The sequence below is a fragment of the Dermacentor andersoni genome, chromosome 9 (assembly GCF_023375885.2).
Source record: "Dermacentor andersoni chromosome 9, qqDerAnde1_hic_scaffold, whole genome shotgun sequence".
NCBI lineage: Eukaryota > Metazoa > Arthropoda > Arachnida > Ixodida > Ixodidae > Dermacentor > Dermacentor andersoni.
In genome coordinates this window covers 52,841,966-52,858,407 of record NC_092822.1, presented here as the reverse complement: position 1 = coordinate 52,858,407, position 16,442 = coordinate 52,841,966, and the positions used below count along the sequence as shown (strand labels likewise).

Sequence of the window (16,442 nt, the reverse complement as noted above, 5' to 3'; positions counted from 1 at the left end):
GTGCAGCCGAGCGCGAGCGGCAACTGTGTACCGATGATCCGGGAGCCTACCAAGCCGTCGTTCAATGAACCGTCGCAATTAACGCAGTGATAAAAATCGGGCCGCACGTTTCTAATTTGCTGCTTAACCATTCGTACGGAGTGCTTGGGCGGTAATTTTTTTTTCATTTTGTTGTTCATGTAGACTCAATGCTGCAATAGCCCTTACTGGGCTGCAGCTTGTATAACTAAAATAAATAAATAAATAAATAAATAAATAAATAAATAAAAAATGTCAACCTACTTTGTGGAGCCGGCTATGTCGCTCAGGCAGTCAGACACTTTGCCGGCTACACCGCGATGCGATGAAACTGCTTATTTTGTTTTTTCTAATGCTGAATTTGTGCTTTTAATAAACAACGCTTAATAACGTGTAATCAATCACAAAATAGATAACGTTATGAACACATACAAGATGTGAACATCTTTGTATATTAATTGTGAAAACGGCTGTTCATTGTTCGAAAACTATTCGAAAAAATATTCGGTATTGGATTCGATTCACTTAGTACCATGGTACTATTAGATTGTATTTGATTAGGTCTAGAAAAATTCGCACAGTTGTAAATAGCATCATTAGTACAACAGGTCATTGACTAATCTCGAAAAAAGCTAAACTTCACGTTTCTATTCTGTACAGATCCCTATGAACCGGTAGCTAGGATATTTATTTAGACATGATTGAGCTTTCGTCCCAGGATTTGAAAATGTACTTCTTTCAAATTGACTTGCGTCCTTTCAGCGCGTTTAGTAAACGCCCCACAACAGGCGCAATGCAATCTGGAAAACTCTCGTAGAGGAAAAATTACTTTTTTCGTATTTTGGCACGTCATATTTTCATGTGAGTACTATATTTGCGCACCAATGTGGGCAAAAGGCTATGAGCGCTTTTTTTCGTCGATTACACGCGAACTCCTATTTGTCATTCTTGCGGTGCCAAAATCACTCCTCGCGTCATGTATAGAATTGCATGGCATGTCGACGCCACGAAGTAAAGACGTGATGCAAGAAATTAGCAAAGAGACGAGGCGTACTTCAGAACACTGTATCCTGACAGTTTTACTTTCCTGCGGTTACTACAGTGTGTGTGTGTGCGTGCATGCATGCGTGTGCGTGTGTGCGTGCGCGTGGGTGTGCGCGTGTGTGTTGTTTTATTTTTTTGGACTTGACCTTGCGTCTGCATCTCATGGTCGAGATCAGTTCATTCAGAACGAAACGACATCGTTGCATTTGAGAAACATCTGTGTTCTGTGCGGTGCAGACGTCTTCACAGGCCGGTGCGGCGCGCTGCACATGCACATCAAGCGAACACCCATTGATAAGCTTCCTGAAGACGACAGCGGGCTCAAGAAGTTCATTTTCAATGCCTTCTACGAGAAAGACGCGTAAGTACGCAAGCACTGTCCGTCCGTCTGTCCATGTTTGTCTGTTTGTCCGTGTCTGTGTCTGTCTGTTCTTCCGTCCGTCTGTTCGTCCGTCTGTCCCTCCGTACGTGCCAGCCTGTCCGTGTCTGTCTGTCCATCTGTCCGTTCGTCCCTCCATGTCTGTCTGTCTGCCTGTCTGCCCGCTCGTCCGTCCCTCCGTCCCTCCGTCTGTCTGTCTGTCTGTCTGTCTGTCTGTCTGTCTGTCTGTCTGTCTGTCTGTCTGTCTGTCTGTCTTCCTACCCGTCCGTCTGTCCATGTCTGTCTGTCCATCTGTTCGTGCGTCCGTCCGTCCGTCTGTCCGTCCGTCCGTGCCAGCCTGTCCGTGTCTGTCTGTCCATCTGTCCGTTCGTCCGTCCGTGTCTGCCTGTCTGTTTGCCTGTCTGCCCGCTCGTCCGTCCGTCTGTCCCTCCGTCCGTCTGTCTGTCTGTTCGTATCTGTTTGCCTGCCCGTCCGTCCATGTCTGTCTATCCATCTGTCCATCCGTCCGTGTCTGTCTGTCTGCCCGCCCGTACGTCCATCCGTCCGTCTGTCTCTGTCTGTCTGTCTGTCTGTCTGTCTGTCTGTCTGTCTGTCTGTCTGTCTGTCTGTCTGTCTGTCTGTCTGTCTGTCTGTCTGTCTGTCTGTCTGTCTGTCTGTCTGTCTGTCTGTCCATCCGTGTGTGTCTGTTTGTCCGCCCGTCTGTGTCAGCCTCTCCGTGTCTGTCTGTGCGTGTCTCCACGTCATACGATGCAGGCAACGCTGCAGAAGTTATGCATTGCCTGTCTCAGTCGGCTCGCGCATCGCAGAGAAGTTCATCATCTGCGACGCTTCTACTATGCGTATCAGCTGCTTAACGTTTGGAACGGCAACTTTTAAAGGCGAAGTTACGTGAAATCGCGTTTTTTTTAATTTTGTGTGTGTGTGCACATTTTCGCTTCCAGTGTGCGACGTACTATGTTTCTTGCCACGAGCGCATAGGGTGCACTGTGGCCACTGGTCGCTGAAATGTATCACTCCGCTCATTCGGAGGTAAATACGTTCAGTTCTGCGCCACCTTTCACGTAATAATTACGTCATATTTCGCAACAGAAAAGTAAGAAGGTTAATGTTGCATCAAATTACGTGCATCTTGAAATTGTAAGCGCGCACAAGGACGAGTACGAAGAGAGAGCCGCCCACTGTAGGAAATGGGGTTGTTATCCTGTTTTGAAAGATGCTCAGATTATCTTCAAGAGCAGCAGCCAGCTGACCCGTGAAATGGCAGAGGCCTGCCACATAAAGAAAAGAGCAGATAGCTGCGTCAGCCAACCTCCAGTCTTGCTTCGTGATAACAAATTTAAGTTTCTTGGTAGTTAGATTTCTTTTAATTTTAACGTTGCCTTTGAAAGCTTTAACCCGCGATCCTTACAGGCATGCGCAGCTTCCCCTCTACCCCACTCCGTTTTTTCGCGCATACATTTCTTTCCTTTCAATGAAATGTTTCAGTTGTGAGTAAGCGCTTCTTCCTGTCTTCCCTCTTCATACTCGTCTTTGTGCACTTTTACGGTTTCAAGATGCAAGTAAACGAACTAGCCCGTTTGTCCAATCTGCTACATCAGATTACATTACGCATACCTATACATTTATTTCATACATGAAGCACTATTTTCAGATCGTCGTTTGGCACATAAAATCGCAGAACTTAATCATTTTTTACTAGCCATCGTAGCGTTGACTTCTACGTATGGAACGGAGCACAGTCTCTCAATGATGAAATACCAGCTGTCCCACTAGCCATCGTAGCGTTGCCTTCTACGTATGGAACGGAACATAGTCTCTCAATGATGAAATACCAGCTGTCCCACTAGCCATCGTAGCGTTGCCTTCTACGTATGGAACGGAGCACAGTCTCTCAATGGTGAAATACCAGCTGTTCCACTGGCTTTCGTAGCGTTGCCTTCTACGTATGGAACGGAGCACAGTCTCTCAATGATGAAATACCAGCTGTCCCACTAGCCATCGTAGCGTTGCCTTCTACGTATGGAACGGAGCACAGTCTCTCAATGGTGAAATACCAGCTGTTCCACTGGCTTTCGTAGCGTTGCCTTCTACGTATGGAACGGAGCACAGTCTCTCAATGGTGAAATACCAGCTGTTCCACTGGCTTTCGTAGCGTTGCCTTCTACGTATGGAACGGAGCACAGTCTCTCAATGATAAAATACCAGCTGTCCCACTAGCCATCGTAGCGTTGCCTTCTACGTATGGAACGGAACATAGTCTCTCAATGATGAAATACCAGCTGTTCCACTGGCTTTCGTAGCGTTGCCTTCTACGTATGGAACGGAGCACAGTCTCTCAATGGTGAAATACCAGCTGTTCCACTAGCCATCGTAGCGCTGCCTTCTACGTATGGAACGGAGCATAGTCTCTCAATGATGAAATACCAGCTGTCCCACTAGCCATCGTAGCGTTGCCTTCTACGTATTGAACGGAGCATAGTCTCTCAATGATGAAATACCAGCTGTCCCACTAGCCATCGTAGCGTTGCCTTCTACGTATGGAACGGAGCATAGTTTCTCAATGATGAAACACCAGCTGTCCGAACTGTACGAGTCGAACTGCACTAAAGCAACGCTATGGTGTCGCACAGGCTGCTGACCGCGTACTACGAGTCGGATGATACACCGCCGGAGCTGCAGAACCCGGTGCTCGTGCCGTGCGAACACGTGCGAGGCAAGTTAATGTCCGTGGCCGCCGTGTTCACCGTCAGCTGTCTGCTGCTCACGCCTGGGGGCCGCGCCTGCGTCTGGAAGACCTGGCTGTACGGCTCCATCTTCGGATACTCCTGGCTTGGAATGAACTCGGTCGCGTGAGCCGTATTCGGTCACGGCTTTCGGGCTGGAGCTATGGCTCCCTGGGACTGGACTCGTCCGCGAGCTTAACGCGAAAGACGTCCTTGCTTTGTGGGACCCTTTCTGGTGTTGTGCTTCCAACTTGTCCCAAAATGCATACTATAAGGCGCTTGACATTTGCGTCCCTATTCACCATAAGTAAACGATAACATGAAAATACTGAGTAAGTTCTGACCGGTCGACTGTTTTTTCAGATGCTCTATAGTTGCATTCCAGAGTGTAAAAAGTTATCGAATGCTAGCCGAGAAAATTAAATGTTAAGCTTTTCTTTCTCGTTAATTGCGCGTTAATGACTTAAATGATCTGTCATAGGTATCTCGCTATTATCGTGCATTTGCACCAATCTTTGGCCTAAGAATGCTTCCCGAAAAGTGATCATTTGCTTATTGTATTTAACACTGTGTGATTCTTATTGTTGACGGAACTTTTACCTTCACCAATAAAAAGCAATGTCAAAAAACCTCTGTCTCCTGAGGTTTCAACGATAATGTAAAAGTTGGTTCGCAAGTTCCTTTTTTTTCTTCTTCAGTTACCCTTTATTGTTTAGAGAGTCCTTGCTAGCGTTGAGGCTGACCTTTTTTCTATTAATTAAGTGGGAGCTACTAATCTATAGCTTGATGTGCATCTTAAATGTCCTTTCAATGGCACTGCCATGTCGTCGATTCCATATAGTTTCTTCAAAGTCGAGGTTTTGATTTCGGTTGTTTGGAGCGATGCCCGTCCTCCCTGGTGTCGACTAAGGCATTACACGTTGCACGCGCATTACGAGATGCTATATAAACATCTTCAGGTTAGTCGTATCACACCACGCACCGTCGTTTTAAAAAGGCCGCAAGTCTATCTCGTGTATAAGCGGCTACATTTGTCGCCATTTCGGTGGCACTGTAGAGCTGCGCCCTTGTCACAAAGGTCAGAACGAGCGCTCAAAGACTAGGCTTTCCACCTCGTTCAACCGTTTTACCGCTTCCTCCATTTTTTCAACGACTTCCGACTTTTCTTTTTTTTCGTTTCTAAACCTTACATCTGTCATGCCACCCACGTTTGTCTCGTCCTCGCGCTAGTTTTGTCATTCCTAACGCTGAAATTGAATACGATGCAAACTCCATCTCTCCCGCGACAGGAACACTTCGGGCGAACATGACGGATACATCCCGTGCGGTTTGTTCAACTGTAGCTTTTTAACCACGACACCGTCGCCACGTCGCTTTCTGGCGATGGCTTTTAGCACCTTATGCGCCTAACTAATAAGGTAATGTTGGCGCAACGTACCTGCGACTTTGCAACAGGGCGCCCTGCCCACATGGGTTCGAGCACTTGTGGTGAGGTAGCGTGAATAAAATGCGGCACGTTTTCAAGCTACTCACCGAGACGTGTAATGATGAACCATTCCAATTACACCGGAAGGTGAGCCGGAGTGGGCTTCAGCGCGAAATTCCGGCCTATGCGTGTACACGGATTCTAAACAACAAGATAGATGCAAATGCATTTAGAAATGCGTTTGTGAACTTTTTGTGAAAACGCTTCAATGGAAAATGCTGCAAGCGTGGTGCATACTTTCATCGTAGTACAACCAACGCACGTGCGCCTTCTTCGAAACAGCTTGCTTGACTTCGTGAACGCGGGTCGGTTAGGAAACCGCGGCATGCGGGTAGCTCGTCTTTGGTAAGGTGGCGCTCTTCTTACGTCTACGCTAGATTTGCACGCACCAGCAGCAGGTCTCGTCGACTTAAAGCCTCTGCCCTCATAACGATGTAGCGTCGCTCACAAAAATTTCACTTACGAATGAAGATGGCACTAATGCGCACCTACACTCTAGCGCCTCCGGCCGTGCTGCGACGGGTATGGCGTTTCGCACAGGTTTGTGCCCAACAGTCCAGTCATCCGTTCCGTGCCGTGGTTATATAGCCACACCGGTAGGGCACCGTGCACGCCATTTGCATTCCGATCACGAGCTTTCGTCATTACAAACGCCATTTTTACACCGTTCTTTAGCTAATTATACAGAAAGGCACCACACGTGTAGCCTGTTCCAACTCATCTGGTGCGTATGCGTGCGTATATGTACGTGCGTGCAAAAAAAGTAAGAACTCGATCCTATGAAATTCTTTTCTCTAAACAGTGGCATATATTCTGCTCTTAACAATTCGATTTCAGGTACCCTAATGATAAAGGGAGTACTGGCAACTACTTTCGCAGCAATAACTATACCTGTGCCCCGATTGACTCTCTCTTTGGAGTTCGTGTACTCCCTACGGGAATTCGGTGACGGCACAATGTGTTACGAAGGGCACAGTAGCGGAGGACTCTCGTTTAATTTTGACAACGTGAGCTTTTTTGTAACGTACTTCCACAGCATGGTACGGGAATTTTTTTTTTTTTTTTTTTTTTTTTTTGCATTCCGTCTTGATAGGAATGCGGTCACAGTGTCCGGGGATTGTACTCCATTAGGGAGCACAATAACTCTCTAAGAGGGAGTCAAATATGGCACAAGTATACGTACTCCCACGAATAAGGTTGCCAATACTCCCTTAGTTCTCAGAGTGAATCACCCAAAAAAGAGGAAGCCTACGGTCAATGTTTCCCTTCAACTTCAAACATGCAAAACTTCTTGAAAGCAAAACGTCTCTCAGGGGTGCTTAACAGAAAAAAAGGACACTGTTGGAGAGAAGGATTAATGGTACAAAGTGGCTTTATTGATTCACTGAGTGATCTTGGCAACCCTCTCTTGCGGCGACAACCTACTAATTCATGATATAACACTCCTATTACCCATATATTATAAGTTTCCTTTTTCATAACCTTCGTCACTAGTGTGTGTCACAGATGCAATAAAATAAATGGATCTGCACATATGTATTGAAATATATTCATCTATATATAGAGCTCGAACAAATCGACTAGACGTTGCATAAATTACCGGTGAAGCGTTCTCGTGCTCTCTGGAATGATCTCGCATACTTCGGCATTCGTTTTTGCAACGTTGCAGAAAACGAACATGCGGGTATTTCGGCGAGACGCCATGCCGGAATGAAAGGCGGACGATTAAGTGGTCATGTGTGCTGTTCCGAATACTGTCAAGTTGCTCCATTATTGCCGAATTCGCCACTTCGTCAGCACCAAATTGGATGACAGAGCGGCTGCGTCCTCTCCGATTGGCTGAAAACGTAAACATGGTGGAACATGTGGCAGTGTATCAGAGCAGGACAGACGCTTGTGTCGTCCGCGTCTGTTTTCCTGCACTTCGCTTCATCTGAACCCTTCTACAAGATCGCAAACTGCGGCCGGTATAGTGTAACAATTCTGTTTTAATCCGTTTCTTTTCCGCGCTTTGTCACTGTTCACTCCAGCTGCACATCAGCAGGACATGGGCGAGCGGTGTATTATAAGAGCGGAATAGAATCAAGCGAACTGCATGCTTACATTACACAGGCCCACTCTACCAATGTACTCTAAAGAAGTCGGAAAATTCGCGGACAGGGTGAATTATCTAAAACAATTATACAAATATGCACACCGCGTCCGCTAAATGCTTTTAAGCTAGTTATAGCAGGGCTCTTTCCCACGGGGTTTCTACACTTCTAGATTCTTAAAAAGAAAGAAAAGGTGTGCAGGGAACTCCTTTGGTTTGAGCATGTGCTTGTCCCCCATTTAACTTCATTTCAGAAGTTTTAGTACTCCACCACAGACTTCATGTACTCCGTGTATTAAAAATCAGAGGAGACAAATACCGTACGAGGATGAATGCATTACGAGGTCAAATACACTACGAGGACAAATTCAAACTAGTGATTTTCTGAGACCTTGGGACAGAAGTAAAGGCGCAAGCCAAGCTTCGAAAGCCTGATGGCACACATAAGCCAGTCAGTATTTACAGACATCCTTTGACCATTTGTCATCCGGGCTTGATTTGTTTTTTCCATTATTATTTTTTTTTCGTTATTCGTTATTTCGTTTTCGTTATTCGTTATTTCAATCACCCCATTTGAAGTAGCGAGCAAGCCCAGATTAAAGCAGGGCTAACATCTTCAACTTTCATTAACATCCTCCTCCTCTCTCTCTCTTTGTGGAAGAGTACAATAGCTCTCGGAAATGGCGTTAAATTTGGGACGAGTGCTTACTCCCGAAAAAGGAGCTTCCACAACACTGTCCTAGGAATGTAGAAACGTAACAATATATATCTAGCTGATCATTGCTGTCAGCATATATCAAGGGAATATAGAAGGAGATTGTCATTTCATGCTTTGTGGAGCATCGCTCTCGCGAATCTTTAGCACCTTCCTCAACGTGCTTCCCAACGACAATAAAAAAAGACTAATCAAGTCGCGAAATGAATATGTGTACGATAACGAATGTTTCGTGATTCGTAACGTGATTCTTAAAGTCGTACTTCGCCGAGGGTAAATAAATAGCGCAGATTTTGGACCAGACACCACCGGTTGATTGCTGACTGCATTGCTTTGTTCGGCTGCTTTCTTCTGTGATCTGAAAGCGTAAGAGATTTGATTTGATCACCGGTCCATCAGCAACGCTGCTTGTGGTAATCGAGACACGGCAGTGGTAACGCCGGGCGGGTGCCGTGCTTTCCTGAGACGCACAACTTCCGTGAGCTTATAGTCACCAGGAACAGAGTGTACAGCGAAGACCCAGATCTCGAAGCTTTGCTCCCATTGCTGACCAAAACACATTTTCTCGCCACTAAATATAGAGGTGAGGAAGATATTCCGCTTTGTGAGGTCGCCTATAACACTGAGCGCAGGACATGCCTCTAGACGAGCTTGCTTCCCATGGCTTGCTTTTAGAGGAAGTGTGCCTTAAACGACTTGTCTCCAAAGGCTTGTCCTTGAAGATTGTGTACCTCCAAGAAGTCATTCCTCACAGCTTCCTCAGAGGACACGATTCTACAAAGACCTGCTTCACAAGGCTTGTCCTTGGAGGGCGTCTTCAACGACTTGTCTCTGAAGGCTTGTCCTCGAAGGACGTACACCTTCACAGCACTTCTCCTCGCGGATTACTCTTCCAAGGATTTGCCTCCCAAGCTTAATCTTTTCCTCCTCAAGACCTTGTCCTTCGAGAGCCCTTCTCTTCAGAGGTCGCCTCTTAAACGTCCTCCTTCTTGACACATCCTCGCTGAGGAGCTTAGCTCTCAGAGTTCCGCACCTCGTAGGCCTTCTCCTCGGCGACCTAGCTCGAAGACTTTACCTTGGCTTCCTTCTACGAAGCCGTCACTCGCGCTGGGGTTTCGGCTCTGCCGTAGGCTGGACCGTTGCCCCGAGACTGCCCGCCATTTTGATAACACTCGGGTAAGGTGCGCTGCCGCCTGCTTGAGCCGCGTCTCGCGTGTTGTCGTCGTCGTCGCGTGCCGGACTCCGCAGTGTGTTGTTGTCGCGCGCATTGCTGCGCGGCCGGCCCCGTCGATCAGCCGTGCTTCCAGGGCGGCGGTTCGGTGCGCTGCGGCGGCACGAGCAGGGCGATGTCCGGCTGGTGGACGACACTGGCCAGGCGCCGCCGTCGTTTCCTGCGATCGCGGGCAGACACTGCGGTTAGCGAACAAAGGCCACCTCTGGAAAGCCGCAAACAGGAAGTGCACAGAGGACCGGAGGTGAACTAAGCCTCACGTCCTCTTTCCAAAAGCACATTCATCTCTCTCTCTCTTTCTCTCTCTCTCTCTCTCTCTCTATTTTTTTTCTTCAAGAAGTTTGAATTAATTGATGAGTTCGGAGTGCCTACGCGCTTTCTGACATGAAGTCTACACGCTATGAACAGATTGGAATTTTGGAGGCATTCTTCTTTCGTTTACGGTTGCCTTTATAGGCTGGCTATGTAAAATGAATAGAATGCAGAGGTATATAGAACATAATTATAGGCAGAAACGAATACACTTCTTGGCAGTGATTTCCGGCAAGCACCAATGGATTTAATTTATTCTAAAGAAGTTACTTAACAAAGCAAAACAACCACCGAAAAAGTCTACACGTATATACGTCCTCTAAACCTCTTCTTTCAAAGTCTAGACCAATGCCTGCACAATTATGATATTCTCACGCCCCAATCAATGCGATATGTTAAACATTCTCCTATTGCACAGTCATTATAACAATGGATTTAGACGGTTTACAGACAAGTCGTGGACAAATATATCTTCGTGTAGACGTCGCTTGTCCTCTATAAAATTCGTAGAATTTGTATTGACACCACTTGTTAGCGACTGCATTCATCTCGGTCCACGTGCAGTCCGTAAACGGATTTCTTGCATAGTCTCAGCAACAGTCAACAAAACGTGTATGGCTGCCCTTGACCTTCTCCCTTTGCCACGCACTTAATCGCCTATTCCATATAGACGCCGTAGCCATCACGAGCGTTCATCAAGACGCACGCCTTGTCACGAAGCGTTCTGCCTCCGTGCGAAAGGCCTTCCTCAACATCACAAAACGCGGGTCAGCATCGCTTAACTATGCTACATCTCGAGAGTCGTTTGCAGCGCTGTGGAAACTGCGCAGGACTTCTTGGCCAATAGGAAGGCCGAATGCCACCTGTGTTCATCCGCGCCGCGTCGTCTGCTCAGCTGCTGTTGAGTTCGCGATGTGTGATGTACATGCGCAAAGGCCCTGACATTTCACGCATCGCTGTAGCGTATAACGTACCAACCAATAAGTCTCGGATCCCGCCATCAATCAGACAGTTACGCCCGGAACTATATTCCACCGCGCACGGATATTGCCTGTGTATGCTTCGCGCCTTGGGCAGTACTGCAAACTACTTGCGAGACGGAGTATTGAGTAGAAACTGCGCCCAATGAGCCCTGCTTGGTCATTCCTGCCATATTTAGTGCCTTCGGTTAAAGACAACTGCTAATTTATACGGAAACATGTGTGCCTTTAATTGAACAGCTAGATCATTCTTTTTATCCTGCCGACGATATTATCGTCACAGTAAAAGGTTACCGGAAGTTCCGCCTTGTCAGATTAAATTGGGGATACATATATGCTCCAGTAGTACTATTCTCTGCGGCCTCGGCGCTGCATTTGATTCCTCGAGTGAAACGAAGTGATTGCGCGAGTTCTTTTAGCCTTCCTCTTCTTCTCTATTCAGTATTCAATTATGCAGCAACGAGTGGAGTGGACGCTAACCGGAAGAGGGCGCTGCGCGCCTGGCGCTCCCCGCGTGTCGCCTTTCTGTAGGATGACGCTTTTGTAAGCGCGAACCAGTTCTTCAGAATCCATGCGGGATGCCAGAAAACATTAGGTGACGGTGGTGAATGTCACATAAAATCTGCTTACCTCTTTAGTTTGAAAATGACGACAACGACCACGGCGTTCCCCAGCAGCAGGAACACCATGGCCAAGCAAGGCACCAGCACATCTGCGCACAGAGAAGAAGCAGTGGTCGATGAGAATAAATAAAGTTCCTTACGTAACACGAGGTGCTTGCGTAAGACCGCAGTGGAACCAAACGCCACGACAGCAAATGATTCAATATCCGTCTTAAAAATTCACGTTCGCAACGGACGACAACAACAATAACAAAAATTGTGCAGATCCAAGGCACGTGTTAGGATCTATGTGAAGGGAAGCTTTAGTGATAAGATTAATTAAATGCCTTACGACTTACCGCGATCTGCATTAATTATGTTTACTTTTATTTAATGCAATGACTATTCATATGCAATATGTATGTTTGTCCCTCACAAAGGTCCCAACTCGAATTTCGTGTCAAAGTTTGCTCACTGCCGTAGTCACAGGCTATGCCGCAGTGCATCAGATCAGGCGGACATGCGCTGTGTTGAAAATCTACGAAACGATGCGACGAGGACTAAGGTCACTTAATATGCGTTTAGAGGGTAGAGTGACGGCGAAAGGTGTACGCACAGAGATGCAAGAGACCGAAAGTGAGGATAGAAGTGAAGCATATTTACGGCTGTAACTAATTTACATTTGGGTGTTTGCAGTGAAGTTACCTTCATTGACGCTGGCCCATTATCTCGACGCGTGGTCTTCTACGCGGCGCGTGGGAGCTAAGTAAGGTAACGCGTTTTCTTCGTGCCTTTGTTCATGCTGCGACATTCTAAACGGAAGCGCCGCTTCGCGTGAGATTGTGGGTACGGGCGCCTGAAACGCCGAGAAATGCTCTTCTCGTCTGTGCGCCGTGGCGCGAAAAACGAGCCCCTCACTGTGGATACAGTACGCGTCCAAATGTGTCAATCGCAATGCCTAATAATGTACACCTTTCTTACATTGTGAGAGCTGAACATGTACCGACAGACAGCAGTTTAAGAAGCCGCGTCACAAAAGTTGCGGCGCCCGAGATGAACCTATGTACAAAGGGCAACACAGCAGTTGAGGTGAGGATGGGAAATGAAAACGAATCGTGAAAAAATGTTTTGAAATTGAGCATATGTATATACGCGAGGACACACAGAAACAAGTAAGAAGACGGGACAGAGCGCCACTTACAAGAGGCGCTCTGTCCCGTCTCCTTTCTTGTTTCTGTGTGTGTTCGCGCCTAGCACCCAAGATGAATTGTGACCAACTCGCCCAACAAGACGTCCGTTTACTAGACGTCCGCTTGATATATATATTTGTCGAACACCGTTCCACATATATCTTGTCTCAAACTGTTTCTTTTTTAACTCTGCTTGCTCAACGGTACCACTTCTGCTACTTCGGCTACTATTAACAGATTTTTAGCTTTGCGCACTCGTTAGATTAAAAGTTACATCGATAACCAATGGCCCGACACACCCTGCGACAGCACCGCTCCTTCAGACGCTTCCTTGAAGACAGCCGGTCCCTGTCGGCTTCGAGGGACGCGTAAGAGATCGTGGGAAACGTAAGCGATGAGCAAGACACCGCAGCTTCGCGACACGATGAAAGACAAGCGCAGTCGTTCTGAGACTGGGAGAGGACGCAAAACAATGGCATTCTTGGTTGGCCTGCTCTCCCACTCACCGACGCTGTGGATATGCCAGATGTCAACCGCGCTGCGTCCCCCCCCCCCCCCCTCGTGCTGATCTGGCGTAGGCAAACGGCTGTGGGGCTGATTCGCTATTGGGTCTGGCTGTGAAATGTGAAGCGGCCAACCTCCGTCTACGCAACTCCTGTTGGTTTTGTACGACGTGCCTCCGCGTTTATTGAGTCAACAATGAGTGAATCACCCGACGGCAGGCGCCATTCCTCCCGGTGTTAAGCGTGAAGAATCTTAACGTCACAAACTTTGGCATATATAGAGTGTAATTCCTTGCGGTAAAGTTAACAAAGTGGACAATCGGCGCAAACGGGACGATAGGCACGGGAAGTAGACGGGACAGGCACCCGAGGTATGCCTTATAGTATTCCTTGGGATTTCGTTCGGAATATTAATTTCCGAGACATCGTTGCACGACTTCCAGTTATTGTTATTGCCTTTTCACCAGCGACTTGACTCCTGTCGTCGTGCATTTATTTACAGGAACGTGGAGTGATAGGTAAGAGCAGAAAATGACTTGCGAAAGAAAGTTTTACATTTGAGCACACATTTAGAAAGACACAATCCTTCACGGGACTACTACAAATAGCAACAACAAAAGAACAACAGCAAGAAAGCAACAACTAAAGTTATCCGCGCTGAACGTTTGTGTGCGGCTTCGCCACTCGCGTAAGTGTAGGCAGACAGATTTCGTATGCGCGAACGATTGAACTTTAAGAACAAATAATGTACGGCGCTAAGCAGACGAGGGCGAAGTGAGAAACAAACGACACATACGAACATACGTATATAGAGACACAAACGACAAACGACATATAGCCGTGTTTTGTGTCGCACTTCGTCCTCGTCTGCTTAGCGCCGTACGTTTTGTCCTTAAGTCATGAAATAACTAGCACAGCAACCAGTTTTGTTAAATCAGATTTAACCTTAATTTCTGAGAAAAAACACACCTGCTCGCCGGACAAGTCATGACACACAGAACATGGCTATATATACCGATAGATTTGATCCTTGTCTGCGTTGCGTTGTAGCAGGTGTCTATAGCCACTTCTCACATGTTCTACGCAGTGCGGTTACCCGTACCAGTATGTTTTATGACAGCCACATCGCCAGTACGCCGACTATTTCCTACTTCATCAATACTGCAGTCAAAAAGGGAGCAAAATTTTACTCCCATAAGGGAGTCAACTATGTTGCAACTCTTTTCGTAAAATGACGAAAAAACGCTGTCAACAATATATATTTAAAATTAAATGCCGGTGGATTTTACGTGCAGAAACCACGATCTGATTATGATGCACGCCGCAGTGTGTCTGTGGGGGGGAGGGGGCACCCCGGTTTCATTTTGACACACGCGATTTTTTTTAACGTGCACCTAAATCTAAGTACAGGAGCGTTTTTACATTACGCCCTCATTCGATACGCGGCTGTCGCGGCCTGGATCGCACCCGCGACCTCGGCAGCACGACACCATACAGCTACCGAGCTACCGCGGTGGTTGGCAGAAGATATCGGAGAACCTACAGAAGAAGTAAGAAAAGAAGGTAAGAATGTAAGAAAAAGAAACACAAGAATACAGAAAATGTACGTTAGTAAAATTGCCCTATTTTTCTGTTTTTCTTTTCTTTAATGTTACAGTTTAGGCCAGCAGGGCGAGTGCGCACGAAACCTCAACTTGGCAGCCATCGATTTATTTCCAGAACTAAAGTTCGATTCAACTTTTCCTTTTTTGCACAAAGCGTACGATGTAATTACACGAATTCTTTTTTTTTTTGTACTCTGAGCCAAAGGCTAGTAATGGGACCAATATTTGGAAGTAAGACAGTGCAGGCAAGTAATGGTTTCCACACACAAATTGAAAGCAATTAATCATAAGCAACGTATGCACAGCGCTCACTGTGTTTCTCTTGATGAAAGAGAAGGCCCCCAAAAATATCCGGGACCTAAAACACTGAACCAACACTGACGGCAAAATGCGTCACAGCAGCGCGAATGGCCTCACCTGCGAGAAACTGGGTGGAGAGAAAATCACCCTCGTCATCTTCGTCGGGATGCTTGCGACCCTGAAGCACTGGTTCCTCTTCTTCTTCCAGGACGGTGTCGTCTGACGTTACCGACAGGCGGGCTGCAGAGCCAAACGGCAACCGATGGTTCAAATATAAGCTCACGAACATCTGATACACTTTATTACGGAGCGGCATTTCAACTGTCCCAGAGCAGTAATAGTCACCATTGCCTCATAAGCTGTTCTTGTCTCATAAGCTGTTAGCACGATTTCTCCTTCGTAAAATTCTAAAAAATTCAAATTCCAAGATAGGTGAATCCTAAACCTTGCGTTGTTAGTTTTGTGCATGTGATCCCCTTCCCAAGCATTACCTCTTTGCTTTCCTCTGACTTGGAATTTTTCTTTTATTTCACTTACGATCGGTTCCCTTTTTTTGTTTTCATAAATGTTTTTTTTTATTTCCTGCTACCAACCCAGTGCTTCACTTATACCCCAGTCTGACATATTTCTTAAGAAATAATAATCATCGTCATAATCATCATCATTACCATAATTTTAAGCTGAAGCTTGTGTGCTGTACAGTCAGGGACGCCCTTCCAAAGAAATGATGACAGTTGGTATGGGGAAAAGAATAATTGGCTGCCTCGTCAGAAGGCGAAGCACCGAAAGGCAACAGCAAGGTTTGGCGTATAGCGCGTTGTTCGCAATTGGTTGTTCACACGACGAAACAGCTCCCTGGATTGCCATTCTGGACATTGGCGAGCTCAACCACATCGTCCAACTCGCCATCTTGCCAGCTATGATTGGCCAAGAAGGGCTGCAACGGCTTCTCTGGTTGGCTCTAAAAATGCCGCGATTACAGAGTCCTACAATGTGGCAGAATTAGCCGATGTCCAGAGCAACATTCCTGGTAGCAACTACCAGGCGTTTCACAAATGACACTGGCGCTATGAGGCACGCCGGCCACAACGTCACAGGCGAAGCACATTGATGGTGCGCGAGATGAGACATATGGGAAAAGCGTCGGCGTTTGCCAGCACCCAAATAAATTATTATTAACGCGATATAGCGTTAAGAGTCCACCTGTCGCACAATATCTGGCGTTGGTGTTGGCGCCAGCGTCGGCGACGTTGTCCATGTGAA

General features: G+C 46.8%; 2 protein-coding genes across 2 annotated transcripts in view; one reads left to right on the top strand and one right to left on the bottom strand.

The window, feature by feature from the left end:
• LOC126528532 (1-acyl-sn-glycerol-3-phosphate acyltransferase epsilon-like) overlaps positions 1-4,784 on the top strand; it is a 97,315-nt gene extending 92,531 nt beyond the window's left edge. The window contains exons 8-9 of the mRNA XM_050176400.3: positions 1,300-1,423; positions 4,072-4,784. Coding sequence (XP_050032357.2) covers positions 1,300-1,423; positions 4,072-4,294 — 347 coding nt within the window. The 3' untranslated portion in view covers positions 4,295-4,784. The remainder of the gene's footprint in view (positions 1-1,299; positions 1,424-4,071) is intronic.
• Positions 4,785-7,004: 2,220 nt separating this feature from the next.
• The window catches only part of LOC126528032 (uncharacterized), a 99,184-nt gene continuing 89,746 nt past the window's right edge, over positions 7,005-16,442 (bottom strand). The window contains exons 7-9 of the mRNA XM_050175881.3: positions 15,297-15,419; positions 11,611-11,692; positions 7,005-9,848 (exon numbers count right to left, since the gene is read on the bottom strand). Of these exons, the coding sequence (XP_050031838.1) occupies positions 9,749-9,848; positions 11,611-11,692; positions 15,297-15,419 (305 nt within the window). The 3' untranslated portion in view covers positions 7,005-9,748. The remainder of the gene's footprint in view (positions 9,849-11,610; positions 11,693-15,296; positions 15,420-16,442) is intronic.